At 42.1% G+C, this 20,282-nt stretch overlaps 3 protein-coding genes and 1 long non-coding RNA gene across 7 annotated transcripts; 2 read left to right on the forward strand and 2 right to left on the reverse strand.

Moving 5' to 3' along the window:
- The first annotated feature begins 1,386 nt into the window (after positions 1 to 1,386).
- Positions 1,387 to 11,467, forward strand: LOC6614527. 4 transcript variants are annotated; one of them, XM_002038922.2, is made up of 8 exons: positions 1,387 to 1,455; positions 4,763 to 5,322; positions 8,119 to 8,461; positions 9,045 to 9,448; positions 9,524 to 9,645; positions 9,742 to 9,857; positions 9,913 to 10,030; positions 10,085 to 11,467. In XM_002038922.2, exons 2-8 carry the CDS (start codon positions 5,019 to 5,021, stop codon positions 10,553 to 10,555), a joined length of 1,878 nt encoding a protein of 625 aa, XP_002038958.1. In that variant the 5' UTR covers positions 1,387 to 1,455; positions 4,763 to 5,018; the 3' UTR covers positions 10,556 to 11,467. The 4 variants fall into 4 exon arrangements, with proteins under 4 accessions (XP_002038958.1, XP_032582715.1, XP_032582799.1 ...); XM_032726824.1 differs by having other exon boundaries at positions 1,388 to 1,460; XM_032726908.1 differs by having other exon boundaries at positions 1,419 to 1,585.
- On the reverse strand, positions 5,566 to 6,989 carry LOC6614528. The gene is made up of 3 exons (XM_032726977.1): positions 6,658 to 6,989; positions 5,931 to 6,537; positions 5,566 to 5,863 (listed from the first exon to the last, which is right to left on the reverse strand). Exons 1-3 carry the CDS (start codon positions 6,987 to 6,989, stop codon positions 5,660 to 5,662), a joined length of 1,143 nt encoding a protein of 380 aa, XP_032582868.1. The 3' UTR covers positions 5,566 to 5,659.
- An 11-nt stretch (positions 11,468 to 11,478) lies between the features above and the next one.
- Positions 11,479 to 19,789, reverse strand: LOC6614529 (ring canal kelch protein). Its single transcript, XM_032726678.1, has 6 exons — positions 19,234 to 19,789; positions 17,251 to 17,652; positions 15,201 to 16,439; positions 14,582 to 15,138; positions 13,183 to 14,213; positions 11,479 to 13,122 (listed from the first exon to the last, which is right to left on the reverse strand). The coding sequence occupies exons 1-6, from the start codon at positions 19,674 to 19,676 to the stop codon at positions 12,373 to 12,375; spliced, it is 4,422 nt and encodes a 1,473-aa protein (XP_032582569.1). The 5' UTR covers positions 19,677 to 19,789; the 3' UTR covers positions 11,479 to 12,372.
- LOC116802561 lies at positions 18,390 to 18,942 on the forward strand. The gene is made up of 2 exons (XR_004362869.1): positions 18,390 to 18,686; positions 18,761 to 18,942. It is a non-coding gene; the product is annotated as an uncharacterized LOC116802561 (long non-coding RNA).
- Positions 19,790 to 20,282: the final 493 nt, after the last annotated feature.

The following is a 20,282-nucleotide window of genomic DNA, read 5'->3' on the forward strand; positions in this document are numbered from 1 at the left end:
TGGCATTTAAAGTGTTTTCAATGTAAATCTATGTAAATACATGTTGCCAAATAAAAGAACGACTCTCGCTGCGAAGTGGAAACTCTCGTAAGGATAAATGGTACAGCCATATTTATTCGTTGCCCATGTGTGCACTCCTCAGACGAATCCTAAGACTTTAAGCCTGTGGCTTCCTAAGCTCTGCGGCATATTTATGCACATTTTTTGGGTTCGTATTTTGCTTTCATTTGTGCACTGTGTTTTTCTCCACTTTTTGCCCGCTTTCTTGTTGTTTGGAAAAACCTTGAATCGGTCGCATTGATTGGACGTCCTTGCTTTTGATTGTTCTATATTTGGTTTGTTTATATTTGCTTTCGGTGGCACTTGCTGCATTTAATGGCATGAAAATTAATTTGACATTTAATACTGTTGTTGTATGGGCGCCATTCGTACTTTTTTCCTATTACGTATTCATTGTTTTTTGCTTTCACTACACAAACAAATGGTAGGGACATATTTTATGTATTGTTTTTATTGTCACGTGTCGCCTACCAGTAAAGCCTGCATATTATAATTATGAATTGTGCAAATAAATCAGCCAAATAGCGACCTGTTAATGTGTTAATAATTGCCAGCCAAGTGTTGTTCAATGTGTTAATGTCTTGTTATCCCACCTGTGTGCGTGTGTGGTCCACAAGGCGTATGCTTGATTAATTCAATAATATAGTTACGTCGGAATGGAAGACGAACAAAGTGCGGTCAAGCATAGAAAAATGTATTTGATACTTTTTTTAACTTGGTTTTTAACATTAGGAACGAATATATGTTCTATTTTTTGAATTTGTAACTGGCGTTCAAGGTTTTAAACTTCGTTAGTATTTAAAAAAATAAATATGATCCCCCGTCAATTCAGCGTTAGCAAATAGTTTTATTAAGTCGCAACATTTCCTTAAATTTGTCCAGTTATTGTAGCTAATATACGGTTACACCAAAGACACTATAATAACTAGTGTCTAGTGTCTTTGGTTACACTTTTCATTAACATTTACAGTAAAGAAAATAGCTTACAGATCGTATACGTAATATGTAAAACCTCTTACTTGGTTCGTTTCTCAGCTGCAAGTATAAGCTTTAAGCCTAAATTTAAACTTTTGAGCTTATGAACGTTTAACCGAGACATAACATTTCATTGGCTACCTTTATAAAATACGCAAGTTAGGGTTCTGAAGAAGTTGAATAAATTTAACTGCTCCCTTTTACTATTTGTTTGATTACCATTCCTTCAAAATTAAAGTTAAAAATATATTAGAAATTAGTATAGGAAACCTGGCAACCCTAGGCCATTACCAAGGAGACCAAAAAGCACAGAGAAGCGACGCAACCAAGACGAAAGCTCTCAATCCGTAGTCAATTTTCCGGCACAACAGACGCAACATTTGCCAAAAGAGCAACGCGCGAGCTGCGTAGAGCGGAAAAGTAAAGTTCAGTGAAACTAGTACTGGCTAAAAATTGCAATGAAAATTTAAACAAGCCACTAATAAAACCGAAAGCAATCCAATTAACGCCGAATGCTCAATGAAAATGTGAAAAGAAAGGCGCAGAAAATGTGAGGTCGAACGAGGAAAACTGTTTGGGGAGCAAGAACATTTGTGCAAGAAAACTAAGTGCAATAAACTGTGAATAATCCCAGAATTAGCGGCCTGTGCATCGGGGCGAAAGTGGGCGGGTGGAAAGTGGATTCGGTTCCATTCTATTGCTGAATGTCCACACTTATATTATGCAAATTAATTTCAATTGGTTTGCACTCTGGACTCTGCTGCTGTTCCTGCTACTGCGGCTGTTACTGCTGCTGCTGTTTTGTTGCTCTTGGTCACGGTAGTATTGTGTAGTATGCGTCGTAGTACTACTACTACTACTACTACTATCACTGCCACTATCACTACAACAAACTACAATCCACGTCCTTCCGGTTTTCGTATACACAAATTCGGCAACTGAGTTTTCCCAGCACCCTGCGCCCTTCCATTTTCATTTCCGTTTCCCCTAATAACAAGTGTGTGCGTGCTTGGCTTGATTTACCGGCTTTTCCCCGGTTAAAAACTATGAAGATTGTTTTCCAAGAATTTTTTAATCATACAAGAACGTAGCGTACAAAAAGGACGAGCTCAGTTGGCAAGCTTTACGTGGAAAAGTAATTAAAAAGCAAGTCAGGGTAAGCTTGTGTTTATGTCAGAGAAGTTATCTGGAAACTATCCCGAAGATGCCAATAATTACAAGTCGTTTAAGTTCACCTTTCAGGGGTAATCTTTTAAATAGTTCATACAACTTGATTGAAAGTTCAGTCTGGCACTTAAGCGCTGGGAAATGTCCGACATTTAATTTAATTGTCGATGCAGTTCCTCAAACAGATTGTGATTGATGCAGTTAGTTTAAAACCTAATGATGTATCATCACCCACTTTTCAGTAGTCATCGACATTTGAAAGTCTATTGTTTGCTTAAAAAGGGATTCCAATTGTTTACCATTTTGCCAACTTCCACGAATAGGTATAATTACTTGTAGTAAACTTCATGAAACTATTTATTTTTGTATGAACTCACTTTTACTTCTCCTTAACCTTTAAAGGAAACGCAATTTCCACATATTTACGAAAACATTCAAAAAATCGTCCAATAAAGGCAAGACTTTCAATGAAGACAAAATCGGTGCGCTCCCTTCTCGCATACGAAATGCATTGGAGCAGCTATAGTGCTGCTTATTAAAAGCCGACTTAAAGTATAAATAAACCCTCCGGTTGACAATAATATCAATTACAATACCGTCGGCCGGCAGAGTCAGCTTCCAACAATGGAAAGACCTGCACGAGACTCTCATTAAAATCCACACAGGCACTCGCACACACACACACACACACACACAAAGGCGGTTCGGAAAGAAGCCAAAAATACAAAGTTGTAACAGGGCAAGACAACATTTATATAGTGCAGCAGTCAGTCGGTTTATGCTACAGCTACAGCTCGGCCACAAAACCTCGTCAGCACAATCACAGCAATTGCTGGCGGTGCCCAGACGGGGAATGCACTGAGAGAAACGGTTGGCAAAATGTAGGCCATCGAACTGAATGAGCAAGTAATGCTGGAAAGTAAAGCTCCAAGAAAAGAAAAGTCATAAATCTTATATGCTAACCCTAAGTTTTTAGGCTTTTTGAATGCCATCGGGAATACATAAATTTGCTGAAATACACAAGATTATGCTTAAATATAGTATTTTCGCTCACTGTGCAAATGAAATGGGAACGGGACTGGGACTGGGACTGGGATTGGGCTTGAGAATGGTACTGGGAGCGATGGTGGGGAGTTCCGCAATAATGGGGAACCTCTGACAGACCAGACACCCAGTAGTCCATGTGAGCCGGGACTGCGGCGGTAGTTGCACAATTTTGCACAAAAGCCAAAGCATAATCATGAATAATGAGCGTTTGTGATAAGTGATAAATGCCCGGTGGCAAATGCACAGGGAATTTAAATAAAATGGAAATTGTATTCATCGGCTCGGCCTGGGAAAACTTTTAAAATGGATCGATATTAAAAAATTTGCATAATGCGATATTCGGGTCGCTTTCGATATGTCAAATATAAATTTGGTATAATTGAGGCTCTTTCAAAGTGAATTTTATAAATTTTAATAATATTCAACACTTCTTAATGTATTTTCTTTTCTTGAAGTTTAAATATATTTTCATTTAATCATGACTCTTCTGTATTTGACACACTTCGATACACGCTTTTAAAAACTTTACCATGTCCTTTGTGGATATACTTAGCATCGCAGAAACAGGTTCCCATCCGATTTGCCACCGGGCAGCTCTGAGCCCGTTTTCCTCTGCTTCCCGCCCGACTTTTCTGTTGTCTCAGGCTTTTGCTCCGGTCTTCCAGTCGGGCGACTTGACCACCCCTTGGACTCACAGTATAGTTCGGATCGGGAATCGGTGCGGTTCAGTTTGGCTTGGAAATGCGCGCCAAAGGTGCTAAGCTAGAGCAAAAAAAAAAAGAAATAACAAATCACTTAATGGCAACGCATATTTAAACGTGTTTGAGCTTAGGGAAATATTTCGGATTCGGCGGAAAAAATTAAATTAAATTGGGAGTTTTTCTTTGACTCAATATGATTGGTGTTTGTCGCAGTTCTTATCTGTGGACTTATTTACGCCGTAGTTTGCCGTCTAGTTTTGTCAACTTTAATTGACATTAATTTACTTTCTTCACATACTATCTGCCAGATACAGATACACGTATCCGTATCTGTGTGCACATGCCGCTAAGTGAACAGCCTTGTATGCGATCAGATTTGAGCGCAGAGGTCAGCAAATAAACAAATTGTCGCACATTATGGTTTGTTAGACAGCCACGATTCATATGCAAAATAAGAATAGAATGGGAGAGGGCCAATCATGACTAGATGTGTGCAAATTCAACAATTCCTGATACCCATCATCTGGCTGGGATCTCGTCGCAAAAGTGCCGCCCTTTTCGGGTTTTCCCCAGACTGCAATCTCAATCAGCGAATGCAAATCGCAGCGTGATGAACTCAGTCAATCTATTCTTTTTTTTATATATGTATAGCCGCATAGATATAGATATTCGTATTTATAGAATGGCGAAAAACGCGATGCGATTTGCATACAAATCACTTGAATACCCGCATTTAGTCGCACAGACGACGCCTGGAATTTCAATAAGTTAAAAGTTTGCAAACTAATCAAAATCACCGCCTCTTCTTCCAGCACTTGAAAATTATGTAAAGCTTCTCTCGCCGAAAACAAGTTTGTAAACAACAAAAAATGAATAAACTCGTGGTACCGTAAAACTATCAAAACTGAAACTGAAGAACAAGTGGCTACAACCCAAACCAACACAACTCAAAGAAAACAACTAACGAAAACTCTCCAAAAGTGCTAGCAATTAAAAATAATTTCTCAGTTCCCTAACGAGCAAGAACAGAGGCACACGAAATATAATAAAACAGCAAACGAATCTTGAATGTCGCGCAAAATGTTGCAAGTGCCGGTAGCAACACTTGTGTTGCTGTCGCTGCTGCCGATTGCCCATGTTGCTGCTGCCTCAGCCACTGCTGCAGATGCAACAGCAGCAACTGCAGCATCCACAACGTCAACCGGAATCGATGCCAGCCTGAAGAATGCCAAGCTGATTGAGGCCAAAGTGCTGCCCGACTTGGCCATCCTGCAACGCGTTAACCAGGAAGACGAAAAGTGGCAGCAGGTCTACCGGTTCATCGACGATGGCTTTCCCGTCCTCGAGTTGTACGGCTACAAGCCGCTACCAGGTGAGTTTCCATCATGGGAAACTTAAGAGACATACAATCCTAAACAGTGGATATTATTATGCAATATAATTGATTGGGGTACAGAACAAATATCATTCATTTAATGGTTTCAAATGATTTTTGAATATTACAAAGCTTAGAGTATTTAACTTCTTAGGAAATATAGATAATATAATATAATATAATAATATAATATAAATATATAGATATGTAGATATTCTTAGGCGACATTAATAATTAGAGTACAGAACAAATATCATTCATTAAATATTATCAACTGATTTTTGATTATTAAAATCCTTAGAGTATTTCGCTTGTTAAGGATTAACTTAGTAAGCTACAACAATTTTTTATAGTTAACAGTCTGGAAATGCTTAAGCCTGGCGGTGCTGTTGAGCAACATGGCATTTGTGAACATGGCGAAGGACCATCCCAGTCTCAGCATTTCTAGAATGTGTCCCCTATCCAGGCTAAAGGCATTAAAGCCACTTTTATCCACAGTCGCTCTCACCACGTGCATGTAGAGCCACAGCACTTGTGTCTGGCAAATAAAATGTCAATACCTATTTTATTTTGTTGTTAAAAAGATTGGGAAAGTTCTTGCTCACCTGTCGCTGAGGTTTGTAGCTCGCTTTAAATTGACCGAATTTTTTCTCGATGGAGCTAATGGTCACATTTATGTGGAGCAGGGCTACCGGACATATGAAGGCGCTGAGCAGACTCACACCAAAGTGTTTGGCTGATTGCTGATCGTACAGGATCAAGTGAAAGTTGGCTATGAAGATGAAAAAGTTCTGCGCTAAAGCCGCCCACACAAAGGACCTGACCAAGCAGTCGAATGTGTACCTAAGTCTGATGAGCTGTCTGTAGAAGACGAAGAGCTGGAATGATTTCCTTCGATTGTGAGGCAGTTGGATGTCGTAGCAGGCATAGAGTAGCATGATGCCCAAGTAGACCACCAGTGACAACAGCAGCGGCTGAATGCACACAAAGATTACTGCAGACAGTCCCAGTAATATGTCAACATTTGGGTTGATGCCCAGACCCAATATTTGGTTTCTAATAAACGGAACCATCGAAGCGACACATGCTCTATAGGCCTGGATGCCAAAAAGAAGCCAGTTAATTTTCGGCACCTTACCACAAATTCTCTCGTAGCTATAATAGATCCTTATGAATTCGTTCAGAACCTGTCGCATTAGCTTCTGATGATGCCTGTAATTGGGAGATAATTAACAATACTTTAATGCTTTTCAAAGTAAATCCATCACAATCATAGAATTATAATTAGACATTCTCATTTCCATTTTGTTTGGCTTCAACATCAAACTCTACCTGTAGTGATAGGCAATTCCCGTGCTGATGAAAACATTCTGATATTTGGCGACTGTCAGTCCTATTCTGTAAATGAGCTTAAGTGGCCTCTCACTCCCAGGCGTTAGATCCGTCAGTCCATTGCGAAACTCCGCCAGCCAGAATATGACGTGCATCAGAAGGGTCGTCACCAGATATGGCCTCAGCCAGAATCTGTGCACCGCCCCCACCAGAAAATTAATCTTCGGGTTCACTTTGAATACACGCCTGCCTTCGACGTATCTGTAAATGTTGCAGCCCGAAAGCGTTGTCAGCACTTGCAGCAGCTGCAGAATGCTCTTGAGGCAGGACATGGCGCAACTGACTTCCAGATAGCCTGGAAAACTCCCGAAAGCAGCAAAATGGAAATGCGTGACGTTGACAAATTACTTCGTTCAGCTGTCCAAATGTTGATCATAAACAAAAACAAGAGACACCGCGATAGTATTGTCAACTATCAGATACCCATTACTCCGTGAAACTGAATGGTGGAATTGAAATTTGACATGGCTGGATACTTTTAGGCAAATAAAAAGCTCATTTACATTTATGCAAAACCTTAGACCAAGCGCGGTCAGACATATTCACCAATTTGTAGAAAGCTTGAATTGTCAGTTTATTGCAGTATTCCTGAGTAACATTATATACTTTATACGGTCGGAAAACACTTGACACCCTTCTATATACTTTTCACCGAATCCAATATACCCCATTTTTTCCATTTCCATTTGGGTTAAGATATGGAAAATAAAAGAACAAAAAGAAAAGCCGAAGCTGACGATTAGTAATTGTTTAATAAAAAATTTTAAATGAGATTAAAATTAATAACGAAGGAAGAAAAAAATAAGAAAACATCGAACATAGTTTTGTTCAACATTTATTGTTTCATTTTACAAAAAAATATGAAAAATAAAATGCCACTTATATATTTATTGCCGAAAAGCATTTTTCTAATACGACAAGAAATAATAAAAAAAATTATATTTCATACGCGCTGTAAAAATAAAAAAATTAACTATAAAGTAGAATTTACTAATAAAAATGCTGCTGACTGCTTAAAATGCTTAATGGTAAAATTTGTGTATGGTTTTTATACTTGTAATACCATTTAAGTGAATACCAGACATAGTAATTAAGAATCATTGAAATTAGTTATGTTAGCTAACTGCGAACATAACAGTCCACAACGCCGCTACGAATTTCCGCCGCCTACACACCCACCAAATATAAAAAAAAAAAATTATGTACTCGCGGCAGGGGCCAAAGTTAATTACTTGATTAGCATGCAGACAGGTGAGGGATTCAGGTGTGGTGAGCACAGCACTTAGCCGTAAATGAAACGAAAACAGTTTACATTTTTAAGCGAGCAATTCCCTGGGTAACTGGGTAACTAACCCTCCGTCTCCTTTGCATGTGCGATTCCGGTGGACATGATCCGGACAGACTTGCCGTACACGTTGATTGTGCCCAAAATCGATGTGCGGAGCATTGAGAAGCCACGGCTGAAGGAGTTCATGTTGGAGCATGTGGTGCCTGGGAAAATCTTCGACAGCTACAATGGTAATGGTAACAGCAAGGAGGAGGAGGAGTCCTTCGGCAATGGGAACGGACACAAAATCGTTTTTCGTAAATTGGAAAAATCCCACAACAATGTTTGGCTACTCAATGGCCAGCAAATACTCCACAAGCTGCGTATCAATGAGAACCTTATGGCCATTGCAATTGATGGTTATTTGGGCGATAGGAAGTCGCCCTACTCCAAGCGCAATATCCAGGAAACGAACAAGTGAGTAAGGCCACCGGCACCCTTTCCAGCACAGTGGGCTGAAACTATGCCATAAACGTGTCCATTTCATAGTAGGTTCATTTATTTAAAGTCCGCTTATAAAAAATGTTTTAAATAGATACATATTGACAACATTTGAGAACCAAGGGATTTTATTAAATTTGTTAAACCTATCCTATGCTAAAACCACTGTAGAGCACTTCTGCTGAATTCCTAGTCCTAGTTTGTTTGCGGTCAAAAGTGCACTCATGCGAAATTTATCAGGCGGCAAACAAAGTTTTCGCTGGTCCAACTTTCCCCACACACACACACACTCCAACTTTTGAGGGTTTCCTCTTCCGCAATGCTAACCGAGGCCATCTCAATCTCAATCTGTGGACCTAGTTCCAGCACATTCCCATAATCATCCACTGAATATTCGTCGCACATAAAACGATTCGGTGCATGATTTTCCATTTAAGAAAATGACAAATATTTCTTTTGGTAGCTTAAAAAATGCAGATTTTTCTCGAATAAAAAATACTAGAAATTTAGTTACATAACTTGAGATGTGATAACCATTTTTTCCCTGTGCATCCTGCAGCCGCTACAACGACCCTCAGCCGCTGGAGCAGCCGAACATTACAAATGCACATGCAAAGGTGGAGCCCGTTATCAAGGAGTCGAAGGCCAGTCCGCTGATGTCCTTTTTGGCAAACATGAAGACCGGCACCAAGGTCTTCCAGCACTTCCTCTCCAAGAGCAATCTGACCCGCATCATGGACGACAACGCGTATACGGTGCTGATTCCGTCAGACAACGCCTTCCAGCGCTGGCATCCCATCGACTGGGGATTCTATCCGTTTTCCGTGCCGGAATTCACCGAGTCGGTGCTTAGGAACCATTTCCTGCCCATGCAGCGTCCCCTGCGGCTGGCCGATGTTCGGAACATGGACGAGGTGGTCGTGACCACCATGGGTGGCGAGGATGTCGTCTTCCACGGCCAACGTAAGTGGCTCCCATAAATAATATTCCCAAATTCAATTTATGACAACGGCATGTGGCCCTTGCCTCGTTCGATAGCCACCCCCACGGTGAATAATGTGAGCATTATGTCCGACTACAACCTCTCCAATGGCAATCAGGTGTTCATTATCTCCGAGGTGCTCTTCGTCACGGAAGCTGTCGTCTCCAAATTGCACCAGGTAAGCTGATTATGCCTAATCTGCACTGGCTAAAATTTATTCAAATTATTCAAGATTAAATTACGTATTCTATTTCAACTATTCCGATTCTTTTAGATGCACAAGGATAAGGAAACACCTCCGTTGCTGGCATTCCCCTGGTTTGGAGCACAGTTCCTTTCCCATTCATTTTTGGCCTTGGAGAGAGATCCACGATTTACCCAGATAACCAGGTAAAAATTCGAATTTTAAATAAATAAAATTAATAAAAAAAAACTTCCCAAAAAGATATCTGAACAGTGCCGAGATTGCTCCCCACATTTCCGGCGCCAATTACACATTCTTTGTGCCAGAGGATCGAGCCTTCGAGAAGCTAGGATTTGACAAGCTATCAGATGAGGTCATGGTGAGTGCGGAATATATTGTCCACCGTGGAGTAGGGATAACAAGATACTTCTAGGCCTCACAGCGCGGCGTGAAAATGCTGCTGAACCACTTCGTTAAGGGACGACTGTATAACCGGGATCTGCGCGACAATGAGGTCTTTGAGACGATCGGCGGAGGCCACATTAAGATCACCCGTAACCCGGGTAGCAACTATACCAGCGTCAATAATGCCCAGATTACGGAGAGTGAAGTGTTCGTATACAACTTGGGCACCATGTACTACCTGGACGACATCCTGTACTCGCACATGCTGCGCGACTTCGTGAGCAAGTCGACCAAGACGAGATCCAATCGGCACGGCAGCGACTCGGGCGGAGGATCACGCAGCACCTCGCGGCCCAGCGACGTGGAGATCGTGCCCAACGAGTTCGAGGGGGAGCACAATGGCGGCGACTATGCCATCCACGGTGATGACGAGGACTTCGAGGATGAGATTATCACGCCCAAGGCGCTGCCCGTCCAGATCTATGAGTTGCCCAAGTAGATCGCGGGATCTTGACAGCTGGGTTAGTGTCAGAGTATATATATCGCGATTGTAAATGCGAAAATAACACAGGCGGCACATTGAGATTGTTTTTTTGATCCCTCAATCGGGCTTCGAATCTTGTATCAGTCTTTTTTCGAAGTAGGAGACATTCCAAGCCCTTCGACAATAAGTCTATTGTCGCTTTATATTATTTTGGCAATTAATTAGCAGTATGTACAATATTTTTTTGCAATTGATCTGCGTTAGAGGAACGAATGTGAGAGGGAGGCAAGCGCTAAAAGCGTTTTTGTATAGTTCTGGGCTAATTTTGTAACGATTTTTTCTAGTTTAGTTCTTAGTTCTTCGTGTATATTTTAAGTTTAGCATTGAACGAGGGGGTGAAACGAAGTATACTACAAAAATCAACATCAAGAGCAGCAGCGGCGACAACAGCAAATATATAATCCTAAAGAACTTTATCAGCGATTTAGACAAAGCTTGTAGACATAGCGAGAAATTGCAGCCAACAAATTACTACAAATATTTAAAGAGTAAACGAGTAAGAATAAAGCATTCCCGTAATATTGGATCTAGAAGCGAAATTTCAAGAAATATAAACATATACGTATACTATGCAAATTAGCGCTCATCAGTGTTTATGCTTTTTTGAGTCTATCCATATGAGGGAGCATAGGAAAACATATCGGCTAAATCGGCGAATCGAGCCTCGGGCGACCAAAATTCAACCGGAAAAATCCTTGGCATGATATATCTATAAAACGAGTATATTACGAACAGATATTGTATTTTTTAATTTACGGTATTGATATTTAATGTATCTGTGTATATGAACAACAAAGCAATGGGAACGGAGCATCCAATTTTATAATAGTTTGTTAAAATAAAAACAAAAATCTTCCAGAAAAACAACTCCAGCCGCATAGCATTTCGTTGAACTATTTTATTATGAATTAGTTAAACTCAATACATTTGTAAGTATGATTATATTTATGTACCGATCTGGAGTATTGTATATGCGCTTGTATATATATGCATGTAAATAATACCTGTAGCTCTAATTGACTTAAACAATAGGATTCTAGTGGAGAGCTTGTACCATAGTTGGCTAAATATTATTGTTCCGGTTTAAAGCCATAACTTAACATACTCAAACGAAGCAGGTGCATGTGCCAAATGCCATGGGGTAATGGAAATTTGAGTAGGCAGTGGAAAAGTAATGGAACTATCATATCAAATGCATATTGCTTAAAGTGGTTACGGAGAGTGATATGATGTGGCTTTTAGGTTACCTATAACTCGACATGACACACAAAAATTCTTGTTTCAACTACAACTACAGTATGAAACATAATAATATACGATCTTGAGCTTTGGCTGGTCACACAAAGTCGCCCGATTCTATAGTAATATCAAATTCTACAATGTTTAAGTGTATATCTTTTTGATTTCTAAAATGAATTTTCAATTTCGCTCGAAGTTGTTTTGGTCGATTCGTTATGCTGTTATTGTTTTGAGATCCAATTTTGAAGATCAGCGTTGTAATTAGAATTCCGTACAGTAAAAGTTCTCTGTCCCTGGAGACATTAAATCCTACAAAAATTACTTGCACATAGCGAATTGAAAACTGAAGTAAAAACTAGTCTTCCTACTATAAACTGGTATCACTTTTGAATATAAATATAAAACCCAGCTTACTTTTAATATAAAATCTTAAAAGCCGTACAAAATTTATGAGTTTCAGAGAAGTTTAACTACATACTTAAATATTTTAACTACAACGCTGATCTGCCAGAAGCAACTTATTTTATCCATTTTTAATCATTGTGCTCGTTCAGATTATTGCTGTTGGTAGTGCCTGGAGGGTTGTTTTGACTGCTGGTTGTCTCAGTCTCGTTATCACTTAAGCTGACAGGATCTACAACTTCGATATCAACTTCAGGAAGCGCTATTTCAGCTACAGCTCCACCAACAGCTCCTTCGAGCTCATCGGCAGCGGTAGGCTTAGGCCTGAAGGTGTTGTTATCAGCATTAAGTTTGTAGTTCTTGTAGGGATCTGGAGATCCAGGAGGCTTAGGCTGCTGTGATTGCTGTTGAGCTTGAGCTCCTTGCCGCTGTAGTCGCCTCTGCTGATTGCTGAAGGTGGGACTTTCCGATCTAGCCCGTTGCAGCATAGGACGCTGTTGATGGTAGGTGGAATTGGGATCGTAGTCGCGGGATCTTCCGAATTCAAAACCATTTTGCCACTGAACGTGCACATTTTCGTAGGAAGGATCCTCGTACTGATAGTTTCCAGCCACCCTATTGGGGTTTCTCTTTTCAGCTCCATTCCTCAGGCGACTCAAAGTGCTGTGCAGTGGGCGAGCTGATGCATTTCCGTCTCTTCGTATTGTAGAAGCTGCTCCGGCTGCCGCACAAGCTCCAGCGCAGGAACTCTGGAAGCGCACCATATCCTGGGGAAGAGCACTCAAACGGGGTGTGCCATACGGATTTGACATCTGAGATGCCACTGAAGCTGTGTCGCAACTCACACAGTCACGGGAAAACATGAAGTTGAAGTCGATCACCTAAAATGGATATACATAGTCAGATTCGTTTGAGGTAAAAAGAAGAACAAATGTTTTTACCTTGCAATCGGGCCCCTGACCAATCCACAGCGGCAGCCATTTGTTTACTAGTAGCCATTGCAAACTGGACTTGGAGATCCGATTCAAAGTGCCATTGCCATTGGTATCTCCAGATGAGCTAGAGCGCGCTGCTGCTGTGGAAGTTTTCTTCGCCAAGGTTACGCTCTTTCCCGATCCAATGGATGCAGTTTTATCTAAAATTGGCGATGCGGCCGTGGAGGATCCTCCCGACTCCTTAGCTGGCTTGCTGGCTGTTTTCACTTTCGGAATGGCTCCTGTTGTCCGATTGGCATTAATGTTGGATGAGCTTGGAATACTATCTGCCGCCGCAGAATGCTCTTCAGCAGTTGCTGCTGCTGATCCAGCTGCCCCCGCGGACGCGGATCGGGATGCTCGCTCCATGGACACATTTGGCGTTAATGGGGAATTATGGGCAGCCATGGCAGCTGCCGTTCCAGACGTTTTGTAAATATTGGTCATACTCTGCGAGTTCTCACCATGCAGGCAGCTGAAGAAACTAGATGCACTGTTTTTCACAGGAACCTTTACATTGGCGTACTCCACAGGAACTGTGGATCCAGCTCCTGTCATATAACCTTGACAATTTGGAACATTGCATGTGCCGCTCCCAGCTACGCCAGGAGCTGCTGCTCCCGATCCATTGGCGTTCAATCGAATGTGTCCGACGGTTCCGAAGTGCGAGTGTCCCAATACCGCGTAATGTCCGCCCAAGTTATAGTGATCGATGTTGCCGCATGACGAGCTTAGGTGCCTTTCAATTCTTCCGATTCCATGACCCAAAACGTCGAGACGTGTATAGAGCGGCACTCGATTGGCAGCGGATGTGCGGTAAAGTGGCTCATCTCGAATCTGCTCATAGATGTTCTCGTATCGCATTGTTCCCGCTCCGGTGTAGGGAAAATTGTAGCCATCCGTGGACTCAGTGTCGTCAAAACTGCGCTGGCGTTGACAATTGGATCGACTGTTCGTATAAAGTGGAGTACAACGAAGACCACTTCCACATCGATTTCCTAGAGTTGAAAATAAGGTGCTTAATGAAAATTTATTTGTTATACGGAAAGTTAGTATCATGCGTTTAAATGTTTGTTTAAATGTGGGCCGGTAAGAACTAATAATTGATTTGAACTTCGTGTTTGTTTACGTTTGAATGGTTTTTGCTTCCCATCTCACAAAATGTAAAAACGTTGTTTGCTTAAAAAATTCACGAAAATGAAGGCAAACCAATACTGATAAAGTTATATAATTGGAAGACAACTTTGAATTTTTATGTCGATTTTACGAGCACTTCATACTTAAAAGCTCAAATAAAGACAGCGTAACAAACGGACTGTCACTTGCCGTAAACTGTCTTCTGCTTAATAGTATTCTTAATTCTCACCATTCTGCATATCTATCCTAAAGTTGCGTCGGTATCCAAGGCCAGATCTCACGGCTCTCGGAACATCGTAGGCGGAGCAGGCTCCGCCGGCGGCAGATCGATCATACAAATCATTCCTATAGTTATTCATGGGCAGTATGCGTTGAGGTTGTTGTGGCTGTGGCTGTGCTTGCTGTTGTTGTTGTGATGGTGCTGGAGCTGCTACTGTTGGTGGTTGCGGATTATTGTTGGCATTAGGTTCAGTGGGAGCTGGTGGTTGTTGTTGCTGAATTTCCTCGGCATTTGCAGGGGCATTGGCATTGGCGATGGCTGCAGCTTGGTTGCTGTTGCTGCCGTTGTTGTTGTTGCTAGGCTGTCCAATTGGCGCGTAGATGTTCTCGTAGTGCGGATGATTTGGCTGGGGCGCTTGAGCCGGCGCAGCTGGAGCTGCAACCGCTGCAGCCCCACCAGCCGGCGCCAGATTGCCGTAGATGGCACCACCAATGGCGCCCTCCATCGTGCCCTCCGCCTGGCTATTCTCATCATCCAGCAGTGCGATGGCCAACGAAGCAGCTTGGCTGGAAAGAAACAAGAGAGATAATTATAATTTGTTTTGGTAACAATGCTTCCATTGACTTACCGGGCCAATGCACCCTGCTCTTCCATTCATATGGGCTTGTCGATCATACACACGCCCGCATAGCTGCGTCCGATGGTCATCAAAGCAGGCAGTATTCTCCAACTGTCCGAGTCTGGGCAGTAGACCTCCACAGAAGCGAGGTTTGAGGTGCCATCATCGCCACCGACCACATACAGCAGACCATCGTGAGCCACCACTCCCGCATTTCGCCGGCAATATGACATGTCTGCCACCGAACGCCAGGAGTTAGTTTCACAATCGTAGGCTTCAACGGATCTTCTGACCATGGGACCATCGTGACCGCCAACGGCATATAGAATATTGTTCAGCACTCCCACGCCGGCGCCACTCCTGCGCGAACTCATTTCCGCCACAGCAAACCATGTGTCCGTGTCCGGATTATAGCGCTCCACTGAAGATAAGCACTGACGAGTGAAGCCATCGTACCCGCCCACGGCATAAAGGAGTCCGTGGACGACGCCTACGCCCACAGAACTGCGACGCGTGGACATAGAGGCGATAAACCGCCAGATGTCAGTCTTGGGATCATACATCTCGGCACTCGACAGACCCGTTGTGCCATCGAATCCGCCCACGGCGTATATGCAGCCATTGAGGACAGCTACTCCCAGGGTAGATCGCCTGGCCTCCATGTTGCTGCAGTTTGCCCACTGATCCGTTGCAGGATCGTAGACATCTACGGTGCGCACACGCAGGGATCCATTGAAACCTCCGACAGCATAGACCTTGTCACCCAGGACACTTAAGCCGGAGCGGCATCTGCGGTTGGGCATTTCGGCGGCCTGATACCACTTTTCCTCTCGCAGATCATACCACTCCACCGATCGTATAGCCTTGGGTGCTTGTCCTCCAATAACGAGCAGTATCTTGGGCATGCCCACCGGCTTCCTGGGCACCGTTCTAGCGGACTTTGTCTCAGTGGGCAGTAGATGATAGGTCAATGCTTCAATGATGAGATTCTTGCACACGATATTGCCCTCGAGAAGGATCTCTTTGTCCACGCGCTGTGTAATGTACTCCTTGGACAGGAACGGCAGACGCACATGCTCCATGAGCAACGAGGTGAACTGCTCCCGCATCGGAACATCGTAGCGCAGCCAGGCGATGACGCACTCGTATACGCGCTCCTCATTTGGAACCGAAATCCGGTCGTTGCCAATCAGGCTGATGACCTGCTCGTGCGAGAGGTTCAGAAACTCATCGAACTGGATCACCTCGCTGCAAATAAAGCAAACACAAGCAGTTAGTAGTGGGGCGCCAGGAATGAGCGGAGTGGGCTAAGTAAATTCAATTAATCGCAACCGGTTCAATGGTTTATATTGCACATTTGCTTTCGATTTTGCGTCTGTTTACTGTTATATAAATTTAATAATTAATTTATTTTGGTCTGATGAAATCAATGAGAACGTATATAATTCTGATACTTTGTACTACTTATTCAGTAGTTGCATTCGAAAATATAAATAATATAAGATTAAAAACGTGATCTAATGGAAACCAAAAATCAGCGTCTAAAAATAGATGCTGGAAGACACCAATAAGTGACAGTTACTAATTTTATAGGATTTTTTTTAATGATTAAATCAAAAAGCCGAGTTAAATTATTAAAATTTTTATACGTTCCAAACACACCTAGGAATTTAATCGTTTTTATAATATAAGGAGAAATACTTTTTGTTGAGTCTTGGCACAGTTGTTAACCCGTATTATTAAAATATATATCAGTTAGCTAATCCCATTAATTAGTTATCCGATTTAATTGATATTGTTGTACGACAGCTTTCTAATAAGCACGGGATATGCACTCTGAATAAATAATAAATGAATAGGCACTTCACTGGAATATAAATGGGTAATACGAATTACTATCCGCAGATATAAAAAAAACTTAATTGAGTTTTCCCAATATATATGTTCGAAAAGTGAATAGTGAACAGATACAGTAATGGATTCCTATCTGTAAACAGGCAAATCAAAACAATTTTATGTTTGTCTGCCCATAGTGCGTCATCACAATCTGGCCACTTACTTGAAATGCTGCTCGATGTAGGTCTCTGCGTAATTGAGAAGTTCCACGCAGGCATGAATATCAGCGAACTCCCGGATGCCGAGGCAATTACTCGCATCCAGCTGCGTTTGCAGGAAGTCGCAGCAGGCATCTCGCACATCCGTGAGCTGGAGCAGGTTGGCGGCGGTCAAGAGGACCTGCACGTTATCCTCGTTCACCTCCACCGTGGCAGTGTATACGTAGTCGATGAGCAGCTCCAAGGCCCGGGCATCGACACTCTGGAGGGTGATCCTCGCCTGCCGCGACTCCTCGAAGCTGGTGAACATCGCATAGAAGTACGGACTGCATGAGGCCAGCACCATGCGGTGGGCGTGGATCTCCACATCGTCGGCCACCAATATCACATCACAGAGCTGTTTTTGTCTGTAATAGGTAAAAATATATATAAGATTTGATACATTTTTTTTTACTAAGTAAATTGGTTAGTAACCGTCATGTATCGACAATATTAAGACTTTTAAATCGATTGCAAACATTTCAAAAACCACTAGCAATGGGTCGTTTTGATTGCCAAATAAACAGTTTAAAAGCGTGCTAAATATCTTCAAGGCTGATGTTTATCTTTGTAAACAAAAGTGCTTGGATTTTTTCGAGAGCAAAATGTTTTGTTTTGTAAAAAGAGACGGGGATAATATGAACTTTGCAAATTATGGCGCCATTAAATGATGATGACTACTCAAAATCTTAGTCTTTTGTCTTCAAAATCAGAAGGTGTTATAATTATAACCCAATAAAAATCGCATAGAATATACACCTCCCGGAATCTTTTTTCGAATCATTCCCAGTTAACAAGCAATTCAGATTACAACGCTCGGCTTACTTTTTGGGTTACACCACATTCACTTTCGCGCCGAATACGATATGATTGGGCCGAAAAAAACTCGTTTTATGTAAGCTGCCAATAAATTTTTCATGCGCCCAGTAGTTTTCCAAAAAGTAAGCAAAGGCAGAGACGCGGAAGCGGAATCGAAATGCGATTCGAAAACGAATATCATTTTTGGCCGCACCAAGTTCAAGGTCGTGGCCCAATGCGAAACCCGAAGGCGTAAGCAACTCATCATAATAAAAACTAGACAATAATTAATGCGAATGGCCCCACGACAAAAGCGGCGGCAAATATTCGTTTATACATATGTATATAGTGTGCAAACACAAATATTAGCAACGGCCAGATAAACAAAGCGAACTGCGCAAATATGCGAGTGACGATCGTCTGACATTTTCAGCGATTTTATTTTCGCATCTTGGCCCAAATCTCAAAGCTCGAGAGCCAGCCAGTCGGTCCACCTGTTCCCGTCCAACACGCAGGGATTGAATCATGCGCCTTTGTCCGGGAACAGAGGAGACGTGTTTATTATAGAGTGTAGTTAGCACAGTTCTATTTATATTTAGTTGAGGTAGGTCGTCATATTTAACAAATGAAAGTTTTAGTGGATGAAACTAAGATCCGCTGTTTTTTTTTTTTTTCAAGGAAATAGTGACTGGGGAATAGATGACACATTTTTAGAACCTGAACCTTCAGCTGATTTGCTCTTGAACAAACAGATGATACATTTGGGCATGACTGACTTATTATGCGACATTTGGAACTTTTTCGAACTGTTATAGGTGTGCTTATTTACATAATCTGGTTATAAAAGTACCATAAATCTATTTCTGCATAACATTAAAAATCATATGTAGAGGCGGTATAAAATAACCAAAGTTCTACCTAAGGCATTGAAAACCTCTCACAGGTAGGAATTAGTATATATTACTAAGGATCTCGAATCTGTAACATGTTCTTGAGTTCCGGACCAAAATTAGTGCCAAATATTCTGCATGCAAGGATACTGCCTCAAGGTTCTTAGAAACTATGACTCCTTCTTTCTGATGCTTAAGGACTGAACCTAATCCTATAGTCATGCGACCTGTTCCTTCGACAGGACCTCGAGCCATCCTTACTTTCTCATCTCGTTCATGGCGTCGAAGGAGCGCGCCGTGTGCTGCTCGTTGCTATACTGCCCCACCGTGCCGCGCTCCTTGCCATTTGGCCGCTGGACGTGCTTCTGGGAGCTCTCGTCCAGTGAGTTCTGGCTGGCGTAGCGCAGGAGGCAGCTGCCCCGTTCCAGGCCACTTCCCTCGGCGGCGGGATTCTGGTGGTGGTGCTGCTGTTGCTGCAGCAGGCGGTTGCGCTGCTGCATGGCTGCCACGCCCACTGCGGCGCCTAGTCCGGGCGGTGGCGCCACGAACTCCGCCCCCGCTCCACCTTCGTTCTGTGCTTGTTGTTGTGGGTTCTGGCCCTGTTGTTGCTGCTGCTGCTGGTTGTTGTTGTTGCTGTTGCCATTGCTTAGGTTGCTCATAATACCGATCGTATATTTGGTTAGCAGCGCACTCAGAGCTATCATCCGAAACGGATCGGAAACGGAAGTCGTAGCGAATCGAAGGTGCCTCGCCTGTTCCGAAAAAACAAACCGAGGTGGTGAAAAATTGTACACTTTTTGGACGCGACTAGAGCAGTGTGACCAGCCTCGGGTTGGTAGCAGGTTACCACTAGTGGTGGGTAGTCATCGATAGCCCGATAAGCATTTTCAACCAGTTCTCACTGAGCTGGCGTTGTTTCCAACTATTAATTAAATTATAAACTCATTTATTTTTTTTAATTTTTACTGGCATTGTGCTGCTTTAGTTTGAATTGCATTTTAAATGTGACCTTTTAATTTTATTTATACGTAAATGTCAAAAGGTAGGGTACACTGATAAATTGATATACAAATTAATATTTGTTATATATCCACATTTACCTAAACTTAAAAAAAGCCTAACTATTTCATCTTATAACAATAAATAAATAAAATAAAAAAAAGATTACAAATATCCGACATAGAATTCATTAAGAATGTATATTCAATTCCGAATTCCATAAAATAAAATAAGAAAAGGTTTAGTTGAGCATATTCTTGACAGATTAATCTGTAGGTTTTAGTTGATTAGTTCCCTTTTATAAAGAGTTC

The sequence above is a fragment of the Drosophila sechellia genome, chromosome 2L (genome assembly GCF_004382195.2).
Source record: "Drosophila sechellia strain sech25 chromosome 2L, ASM438219v1, whole genome shotgun sequence".
In the NCBI taxonomy this organism is placed as follows: Eukaryota; Metazoa; Arthropoda; class Insecta; order Diptera; family Drosophilidae; genus Drosophila; species Drosophila sechellia.